We start from the raw sequence: 10,927 nt of genomic DNA on the forward strand, positions 1-10,927 counted from the left end.
AAAGTTATTTCTCTTTATTTATTTCGTTGGAAAATACAATGTCAATGTCGGACTGTTAGATATGAAGATAGGACTTGTAGAAAATGGGCTCGTAACTTACATTGCTGAATGTAGGGAAATTCTGCAGATGAATCCAAGCTAATGTTTTTCTATGCATCCAGACGCCAAAGACTGAGCTGTCTTCGCATATTATGTCCCTTGCTGGCCACCGGTATTTTAACATGGCGCACGTACACGGCTAGTCGCCTCTGTGCTATATAGATTTAAATGAGGATTTCTAAGCCAATAGGTATGCTTCGAGCTGGTGGTGGTGGTAATTAAACATGAATGAGGCCACATATTTATGAATGGGAAATGTTGATTTTGTTAACAAACAACTGACAACGTTACACAGGGGGGCTTTAACATTCATTTTTCAAAATGGGGGGAATTCCCCCCTTAGGTTATTCATATAGGGGGTATTTACACAATTGGGGTCGATTCTGATACCAAATCAAGAATTGCGATTTCGATACTTCTTTGATACTTTTTAAAAAAATGTATTTGATTTGGGGGGCCCCATCACCTTGACGTCATCAGTAATATTGAATATACTGTAGTGGGATCATTCACAACAGTGGCCATACTAGATTCTGCTTGACTCCCCACACACACAAACAAACACTGAAAATGATGGCTTATATGTGATGTGCTTCTATTTCATATATTTTTTAATTCATATAGAGTGTATTTAGTTAATAATGTATAGTATTTTACTAGTACATATTTAGTCATGTGAATGCTTCATATTGATTTTTAAACTATTACACTTAGGCATATCTTTAATGTGGTGTGTAGGTCTAATTGAGTGCACATTGGTGATGTGTAGGTGTAATTGACAACTGTATGGAATTGTTAGCAATATTTTATAACGTCTAAATTTCTTATAAATGTATGTTCTATATATAACAGTATCCCTTCTCTGTTCTAGATATAGCAGTCTCTCTTTTCTATTCTAGATATACCAGCGTTCCTTCTCTATTCTAGACCAGTGTTCCTCTGTTGTAGATATAACAGTATCCCTTCTCTATTCTGGATACTTCAGCATCCCTCTATTCTAGATATACCAGTCTCTCTCCCTCTCTCTCTCTCTCTCTCTGTCTCTATTCTAGATATACCAGTATCCCTTCTCTGTTATAGATAAACCAGTATCCCATCTCTATTCTAGATATACCAGTCTCTCTCTCTCTCTCTCTCTCTCTCTCTCTCTCTCTCTGTCTCCATTCTAGATATATCAGTATTCCTTCTCTGTTATAGATATACCAGTATCCCATGTCTATTCTAGATATACCAGTGTCTCTCTATATTAAATATACCAGTATCCCTTCTCTATTCTAGATATACCAGTATCCCATCTCTATTCTAGATATACCAGTGTCTCTCTATATTAGATATACCAGTATCCCTTCTCTATTCTAGATATACCAGTATCCCATCTCTATTCTAGATACACCAGTGTCTCTCTATATTAGATATACCAGTATCCCTTCTCTATTCTAGATATACCAGTATCCCTTCTCTATTCTAGATATACCAGTGTCTCTCTATATTAGATATACCAGTGTTCCATCTCTATTCTAGATATACCAGTGTCTCTCTATTCTTGGATATCACCTGACGTCATAGACGTTCACAGACGTTCGCTAAAACTCACCGCCGCCATATTGAGTACCTTGGTACCCACTGACAGGATAGAACGCATTGGTTTGGGTACCAAGTCCGACTCCGAGCTCGCTCGTCAGCCGCTATACCTAAACAAAGATGCCTTCAATCTGTTGTGCTGTGGGATGTAGCAACAAAAAAGGGGACCCAAACGTGTCATTTTATAGACTTCCCAAAGACGAGGATAGACGTCAACGATGGCTTGCAGGGATTAAAAGGGCAGGATGGACACCCCCGGTAGCAGTCGACTTTGCAGTGCACGTTTTGTCTCTGGTGAGTAAGGATTTCATAACATAGCGAGCTAGCTACTGTCTATGGCTAGCTATCGCGAGCTAGCTATCGTGAGCTATGCTAACCTAGATATTTGTATACATATGTTATAATATGACACGTAGGAATATTTTTTTTAAAAATGTTAAGCATTAAGAATGAATTAAGACACTGTCTAACAGAAGCACAAGGTTAGAGTAGTAGCTCACTGTTGGCTTTACAATGTAGCTTTCTCAAACTAATGGCACAAGCAACTAGTGCTAGTGTCCAGGCAGGGCAATCTGTTTTCATCATGACAGCCTTATGCTTGTAGCCACTGTTCTGCATCAACTTTATGTGGTGAATACCATTCATTTGAATGACATTGGATATTTTTCTAGTAAGATATATATAATAGTGACTACTGTTGCTGCTCTGAAACAGTTGGGCTTACTATTCATAACCTAAATTCTGCCTTGTATTACCTTGTTTATTCATTCTGTAATATCAGTTGTGCTTGCCACCTTTGTCTTGACAGGTGGGAAAAGCTCAAACCCTCTGTGCCCCGACTTTGTTCCAACCATATTTCCCTCTCAGTTCACCCGACAAGAGGAAGCGGATTTATGAAATGAGGCGATTTGAACACACCCAGGCACTGAAAAGAAAAAGAGCAGTTAGCAGTGTGGACAGAGGAGAGACTGGGATAGCAGGAGAAGAGGGATTGGAGACGTGCAGAGGAGAAGACATACATGAGATGGACAAGGACGACAGACAGGAGTTTGACAGAGAAGACAGACAGAACTTGGATGGACAAGAGGATGGAGAGGAGTTTGACAGAGACGAAGAGTTGCAGGATATTTTCATAGGAGATGCAGAGGAGTCTGACAGAGAAGAAGAGGGGCAGGAGACTGACAGAGCTGTTGAACTGGAGACAGGCTGGGGTGTAGTTTCGGGCCGTTCCTGTGGAAACGCCTCTTGTGAACACACAATCAAATGTTTGATGAACGAATGCATGAGATTACAGAGAGAAGTGTATAAGCTAAAGGATCAAGTAAGTTCATTGTCTTTCAACCAAGAAAGTTTGAAGGACAAAGATGAGAAAGTACAGAAACTAACTGGTCTGCCTTATTATGCTAAACTAATACTTCTTTTCTCTTTCATCTCACCATTTCTAAAATCTAAATCATGCTTGTCACCTTTTCAACAGTTCTTGTTAACAGTAATGCGCCTTAGAATGAAGTTGCCACTTTTTTTTTGTAGCCTATTTGTTTCATGTCTCAACATCAACTGCTGGTCGAATTTTTAATAACACTCTTACTGTAATGAATCTCAGGATGGGTGGGATCGTAAGGTGGCCTGACAGAGACCAGATACGCATTAGTCTCCCAATGTGTTATCGGGAGAGCTTTAGCAATTGTACCAGCATTATAGATTGTTTAGAAATATTCATTGAAAAGCCAAAGGAGATGAGAGCGAGAGCACAGACCTATTCACAGTGCAAGCATCATAATACAGGGAAATACCTGATCTCCATCACTCCACAAGGGGTCATCAGCTTTGTCTCCAAGGGTTGGGGTGGGAGGGTAAGTGACAAGCATGTAACTGAACTCAGTGGGTTTCTGAGCTTATTGTCTCCTGGGGATGTTGTTCTGGCTGACAGGGGATTTAATGTGGCAGACACTTTGGGACTATTTAATGCACGTCTGAAAATAGCAGCCTTCACCAAAGGAAAAGTGCAGCTTTACCCAGCTGAAATTGAGTCGTCTCAGGGACTGGCGGCTGTGCACATTCACGTAGAAAGAGTAATAGGTCTTGTAAGGAATAAGTACACCATTCTGCAGGGAACCATACCCTTATCACTGTGTTACGCATCTCCAGATGGACTCTGTCCACTGGACAAGATGGTGAGAGTGTGTTGTGCCCTATGTAATTTTTGTGCCCCTGTTGTTCCATCAGAGTGATGGCCTGTACATCTCTGACTTCTGTCAATTACATAGTATATGTTTCTATCTATTAAAGAAAGTTTTGAGAACAGAGGATTAACGTGTAGTCAATTTGTGATTTTACTTAAATACCCATGTTGGGACAAAAGAAATCACATGGTAAGGAAAAATCACTATTTACAGATTGCATTTCAAGTGGTAAGGTCCCAATATATCATCACAATAACATTAGACAACTTAAAATATTAAAATATAAAAAAAAGCAAGAAACATGAAAGTGCCCTCCTTTGCACTGTTTAGATGCACAGATAACCACATTCTCTGAATCACCATCCGGTTCACCACAGTAGCATCCTGACTGGGGCTGTTGCTCTGAGCTTGAAGAAAACACTGCGGGGTACTGTGTAATACTTTCCAAGTAGTTCTGGCAGAATCTTTGTTTTAACAAATTGCTCTACTCTGCTGTATGTCTCGTTAAAAAACACTTCTGAATTCTCTGTATGAACATCTCAGTGGGACTCCAGATAACAAAAGTCACAATACTGTACCCCTGCAATGCACATTTGGACTTGGACTTGTGACATGTACTTGTGATTCGGTTTTAGGGCTATGACGTTGTCCTTCGCCATTAGACAGAAATTGGTGTCAGTGTTGCAGCTATTCATAACAGTCTTCCTTAAGTGTAAAGGGGCATTTAATCTCAAGCACACCTCTACCGTGGCAAGCACAAGCAACAATTCCATCCGGTGACGCACCGATCCATGGCCAAGATGTGTTGATGATCAGGCCTGATGTCTGCACTTGAAGATCTGTGTGCCCTTGCATCGCTGTGATGTACTGTGTCCTTGCTGTGGGCTCATTCTTATTTCCCCATCTAGAAAAATACAAAGAATTGTTTAGACAGGCTTCTTATACTTCACTAAAAAACTACAGTATCCCACGTCACTTCCAAACTACTGTGTTAACTCTTCTCTATGGAGAGCATAGGTATGAATCATTTTTATGATTAATTGTGTTCGCCATTGCTTATCCTAGCCATTAGGGGGAGCATTGCACAGGGTGTGGCACATCACATGGTATTAGGTTCCTTAATCAATTAGGAAGAGGTGTGAAAGGAGGGGACCAGCTGTGAAACACCCACTCCACCTACAGCATGCTGTCAGCGCATTGCACAGACACTGTATTTACTTAGGCTATATCATAGCACTTTAAGAAGAAATGTAAAAAGTCTGGTACTTAAATATGAATTAGTTGATGGCAAAATTGTTTGTATTAAAGCAATATAGCACCAATGATCGTGGGGTTGGTAATGGATATTCCCAAGGAGATGGTTCGGCCGTAACCAGAAAACTGGAGGCCGGTGGCCCAGGTAAAACGCAGTTGTGACTTGTGGGAATCCATTGCCAACCCTATGATCAACCGTGCTGTATTGCTTCAAATGTCTTTGACAAATGAAATGAATACCAGCACTGTGAGAGTTCCTTTAGCTATGTGGTCTTTCCTTATGCATTTATATATTTACCTCATAGCCTCTGTGGACAACTTACAGGACCTGGGATAGCAAATCCTGTGGAACTTACAGGACCTGGGATAGCAAACCCTGTGGAACTTACAGGACCTGGGATAGCAAACCCTGTGGAACTTACAGGACCTGGGATAGCAAATCCTGTGGAACTTACAGGACCTGGGATAGCAAACCCTGTGGAACTTACAGGACCTGGGATAGCAAACCCTGTGGAACTTACAGGACCTGGGATAGCAAACCCTTTTAATCAGGGACACCGCGCTGTTTGTCCTGCTTGCCTCATGGAACACTGATGCTGTTACTCTCCCAGCTCTCTGCTCAAACCAAAGCTTACTGCCTGCCTGTTGTCCAGTTGCCTCTTCAACTGATAAGCACTGAAATATTTTGTGACGGTTAATGCCCTTTCAACACGATGCAGCTATTAATGTAAACATAAGAAAAAAGTGATTGACATAACTCACACAATATCAATTACTGTACACTACCTGGCTACCAATTCAACAATACGTAATTCTTGCTCATTAAAATGAAGGTCATTGAAGACCCTCTCACTCTCTGCTAGTAACGTCCTTAGATCAGTGCCTATCGGAGCACTGTTGTAGAGGTTTGAAAGGGGCTCGGGCAAATTTAGCTGCAAAATTTTCGGCATATACCTATCTGAATGACCCTCAATTACTGACAAAATAGCAGTCCCCTTGCTATGTTTGGCCTCCATGTCACACTCATAAAACTTGTTGAATAGCTCCATATATTCGGCTTCTGTAGGAACTATGCTGGGTGATGGTATATTGATTACAGGCCAATGTGGCACAAAAATACTTGAAAGTTCATTGTACTGCACCTTGCCGGTCTTACTTGGCGGGGCCCAGGCACAGGGCATGTCCGTGCAGGACACATTGTCTTTTTGTTCAACGGCAGCTAAGAGGGCATACATGAGGGCAGCTGCATGTGAACAAGCTTCACCCAGTCCCGCCTTGCAGGTGCAGTGGGCCGCAAGAATGGTCCCATCCTCATGGACCACGATCCATGGCTGTGTGGGGGTTGTGTTGACAGCTTGAGTGGTTCACCTGAAGTGAGGAAGTAAGATCAATTAGTTTAGCAAGAATTTGCAATGTTAAGACATCTGATTTGTTTTAACATCCACCAAACAGAATACTGGAAATCCTGGGTAAGGACATGCCATCCACTACGTTACACAACAGATTATTGCCAAGCCTATCCTTGCACTGTTTACTTTTGCACTATTGAACTTACTCTACCATAGCACTTTACCATGGTCAGTATCACAGGATCAGTCCCTATCAGGCCATGTAATCACTTCAGTAATCAAATCAAATCGGTTGTTTGAATTTCCACTGGGGAGTCTAAAGTCTATCTATCTGTTTCTACTCTTGAGAGAGTTGACAAGCTGCACATTGCTTGGGGTAGCAGCGACGCCTGTGCTTTTCCTCCACAAAACATGAAAACGTCAACAACAACCATCCAAAACGTCATATTTTGCATTAGGCTAAGCATGAATTAGGCGAAGTCTTCTAGTTTATGATACCATACTGTAGCTGTAGGATTGAGCGAGGCTCTGAAAGATGATACAACTCAATAGTGGAGTGCTCACGTTGAAGTTGAAGTTACATTATTTTTTTGTAAGACTTTTTTTTTTTTGTAAAAAAGGTCGAAGTGATAAACACGTTAACGTTGACAGCACTTTCAAGTAGTTTGCAGACCATGGTAGCTACTGATGCTTTAGCTTAGCCTCATTCTAACTTAACCTACAGTGACAAGCTAAGAGTATCAGCTAGCCTACAGCTGAGGTAGATATCGGTGAGCAGCTGTTTACAAAGTTGATAAAAAAGAGTAGGCCTACTTACCCTTCCTTTGACAAGAAAGTGCTTCTTCTTGAAGAGACATATTTTCGGGTCAAGGACCCAGCCCGCAACAAAATACCTGTACGCCTCCGTGCTCTTAAGCTTTATGCCATGCTCCGGTGTACGATGATGTATGAGGTAAATGTAAATATTGTGGAAGTGGATGTCAGGCAGTGTGTTGGTGGACAAAACTGATTTAAAAAAACTCTCCCGGTACTGTATACGGATCACACCCAATACACGCAATTTTCTCCTCGTATCTCCGATTTTCCTCGCTGTTTAGATGTGACAGACTCATGTTTAGGCGATAGTTAACGTCTGACGACCGAGATGACGGGGGAGGGTATTGGAAGCCGCAAGTAGGTACTCAAAATGGCAGAGTTCTGAGTGGGTACCTAGAGCGGATGACGTAACAATTAACAACGTGACGTGAGTGATAACCATGAATATTAGATATACCAGTGTTCCATCTCTATTCTAGATATACCAGTGTTCCATCTCTATTCTAGATATACCAGTATCCCTTCTAGGGGTGGGCGATATATATTGTCTGCGATAATATTGTAATTGTTGTTTTAACAATGTGCAAATTGACATTATCAAGCATTTATATTACTTAGAGGGGGGGAGGGGGGGCTTTTTAAAAAAAAAAAGATATTGACTAATTATCGTTATTGTCAAAATCACATAAAAATGTTAAGATATTATTATTTTTTGTCTGTATCGCCCACCCCTAATCCCTTCACTATTCTATATACAATTAATAACATTGTAATAAACAGTCTATAAGTCACTCCAGCAGGTTATAGGGGGGTAACTATGTAATTACATTGTAATAAGCAGTCTATAAGTCACTCCAGCAGGTTATAGGGGGGTAACTATGTTATTACATTGTAATAAGCAGTATATAAGTCACTCCAGCAGGTTAAAGCCACAGATCTAGAGGTGCTAGCAATATGAAATGTTAAGAGTGGTCATTAAGAGGGATGGTTGATTTACTGGTAGGTGAAAGAGGAGGTTAGACTGTGTGTGTGTGTGTGTGTGTGTGTGTGTGTGTGTGTGTGTGTGAGAGAGTGTGTTTTTGTGTGTCTGGACATCCTTAAGTCCAGTGCAGTGAAGTGAGGTGTGTGTGTGTAGTGTGTTGTGCATTCTTTTGTGTGTGTTCAGTGTCTTTCTTTGTGTGTGTGTGTGAGAGAGAGAGAGAGGTTAATGATGTGGCAGAGTCCCCTGCTTGCCTCTCCATTCTTATGCTAATGATGCATCTATTCAACACACACAATGAGCACTGCACAGAGACAAGGGAGCCACCCCCCGACACACACACACACACAATGAGTAGTGAGCACTGAGAGAAGGAAACATACACATACATACATACATACACAATGACCATTGCTCAGAATGAAGCGCATCACACACACGCTCACATGCTGTGAGGTTTGCATCATTGAGTACTCACATAGTCACTCACATGTACACACACACACACATGCAAGAAAAGCACATAGTATGGAAGAGAGGACACACACGCACACACACACACTAGCAGCAGAAACACAAAACACAAGCGTTATCTAATCACACACACACACACACACATACACAAGCAGCAGAAACACAAACACAAGTGTTATCTAAACACACACACACGCAAGCTGAACACATCAAGATGAGCACACACAACACAGGGCGTTTTAAGTACACACACACACACACACACGCACAAGCACAAGCACAAGCAACACACACACACACACACACACACACACACACACACACACACAGGAGAATGGGGCCGGTCGGCGTCAGTGGGAGTCATGGCTGTGTTCATTTTTAGAGTTCTGGAAGCTGCTCAGAAGAGACATCAAACGAGACGGAATGTGAAAACAGGGTCACGCAGAGGAGTCGCTACAAGCACAGCAAGGGTTAAAAGTGTCTCTTTCTTTGTTTTGTCAGACAGACGGGGAAAAAAGATGGAAGGCGTACACACACACACACACACACACACACTGGCTACCTTTGCGCAGGGGGCTGGTTTGTGGAGATGCGGAGATCCATATGTAGGTAGCCAGAGGCTAACAGGGTTGCTCTTCAGTCTTCAGGTGTCCCAGGTGACCCCCCCCGCCCCCCCACACCAACCCCTCCAATCTCACCTTCCACTGACCCTCCTCGACCCACCCCCTCCACACACACACACACACACACACACACACACACACACACATACTGTACACACACCCGCCAGCACTGCTGATCGATTGGTGCCGCTGTGCTCCAGTAATGGCCCAGCCCTGGCCCTGGCCCTGCAACCACAACACACACACACACACACACACACACACACACACACACAGTCAATAGCCCAGCCTCAGTAGCGTGTGTGTGTGGGGGGGGGGGGGTTGCCAGCCTTTGATTTTTCATTACAAGTGCTTCCATATTTTAATATGAAGCCTAATGGGCTCGTATGCCTTAAAGAAATCTCTAGTAGGACCCTACATCTGCACTCAACACACACACACACACACTTCCCTACTCCTGACCCTCCACCGCTACGGCTTCAATCACACACACACCTCCGCTTTCACACTCCCTTTGCGTAGCAGGAGCTTGTGCAATCGTTTCCTGCCCTCCCCTCTCTCTCTCTTTCTGCCTCTCTAACTCTCTCCATTGTTAACTCCCTCTCTCTCTCTGTCTCTCTCTCTCCCTTCCTCTCTAACTCTCTCCGTTGGTTTCGCTGCCCCCACACCCACTGCGTCTGCCTCTGCTGCTTTATCGACGGCTCTGGCTCTGCACATATGAAAATAGCGGCACAGGGAAATATCAATATGGAAGAATACATCAGCATATTTAACAGGCCTGATTGATTGTAGCGTGAGGGCAGAGCAGTTAAAGGGGGTCTGTTAGCACCTACCCCTGTGTGTGTGTGTGTGTGTGTGTGTGTGTGTGGGTGGGAGACAGATAGAGTGGGGAGTCTGTTAGGTCCTTAGCCCGCTAGACTCCTCAGTGATGTGGAAATGAATGCAGGAACATCTGGAGAAAAATGAGTTATGATTTATGAAGTGCTGCTTTTGCCATTTCCTCCACAGTCTGTGTGTGTGTGTGTGTGTGTGTGTGTGTGTGTGTGTGTGTGGACATGTGTGTGTGTGTGTGTGTGTGTGTGGACATGTGTGTGTGTGTGTGTGTAGGGTAAGGGTTTAGTGTGTGAGATGCTAACCGGTTCTAACGAGAGGCCCCATGCTGTCTTCAGACACATGTTCCTCGCACAGAGCCTGTAGTTACATTAAACAACTTGCTGAAATGTCTCACACACACACACACACACACACACACACACACACACACACACACACACACACACACACACACACACACACCCTCCTGTGAGAGTGTTTTTCCCTGCATTCTACCTTTATCTAAATCACCAAAGAGCCACTTAATTAAGCAACCTCCTCAAATTTATCTTATTAAAAACCTCCTTGAATTTATCTTATTAAAAAAACCTCCTTGAATTTATCTTATTATATAATTAGAATATATTTATTTTCCTGAAGTCTTATGGAAAAACATTATTAATGTGTGTGTGAGATTATGTTCACGTGATTTATCTGTCTATGTTTATGAGTTTATGTTTACAGATTATGCTCCAA

The 10,927-nt window shown here is 42.6% G+C and overlaps 2 protein-coding genes and 1 long non-coding RNA gene across 4 annotated transcripts in view; 2 read left to right on the forward strand and 1 right to left on the reverse strand.

Annotated features, from left to right (window-relative positions):
- The window catches only part of vti1a (vesicle transport through interaction with t-SNAREs 1A), an 80,884-nt gene that overhangs the window by 32,428 nt on the left and 37,529 nt on the right, over positions 1 to 10,927 (forward strand). The window lies entirely within an intron of this gene.
- LOC121697034 lies at positions 1,509 to 3,365 on the forward strand. The gene is made up of 2 exons (XM_042078306.1): positions 1,509 to 1,974; positions 2,489 to 3,365. The coding sequence occupies exons 1-2, from the start codon at positions 1,801 to 1,803 to the stop codon at positions 3,254 to 3,256; spliced, it is 942 nt and encodes a 313-aa protein (XP_041934240.1). The 5' UTR covers positions 1,509 to 1,800; the 3' UTR covers positions 3,257 to 3,365.
- LOC121697045 lies at positions 4,651 to 7,597 on the reverse strand. The gene is made up of 3 exons (XR_006026377.1): positions 7,284 to 7,597; positions 6,260 to 6,485; positions 4,651 to 4,767 (listed from the first exon to the last, which is right to left on the reverse strand). It is a non-coding gene; the product is annotated as an uncharacterized LOC121697045 (long non-coding RNA).

This window comes from Alosa sapidissima, chromosome 22 (genome assembly GCF_018492685.1).
Source record: "Alosa sapidissima isolate fAloSap1 chromosome 22, fAloSap1.pri, whole genome shotgun sequence".
Lineage (NCBI taxonomy): Eukaryota > Metazoa > Chordata > Actinopteri > Clupeiformes > Clupeidae > Alosa > Alosa sapidissima.

What these genes read in the sequence shown, in the direction of transcription:
- LOC121697034 (XM_042078306.1), top strand. Translation starts at nt 1,801, where the DNA reads ATGCCTTCAATCTGTTGTGCTGTGGGATGTAGCAACAAAAAAGGGGAC. An exon ending in CAGTGCACGTTTTGTCTCTG is followed by an intron (nt 1,975 to 2,488) that starts GTGAGTAAGGAT and finishes TTGTCTTGACAG; the next exon opens with GTGGGAAAAGCTCAAACCCT.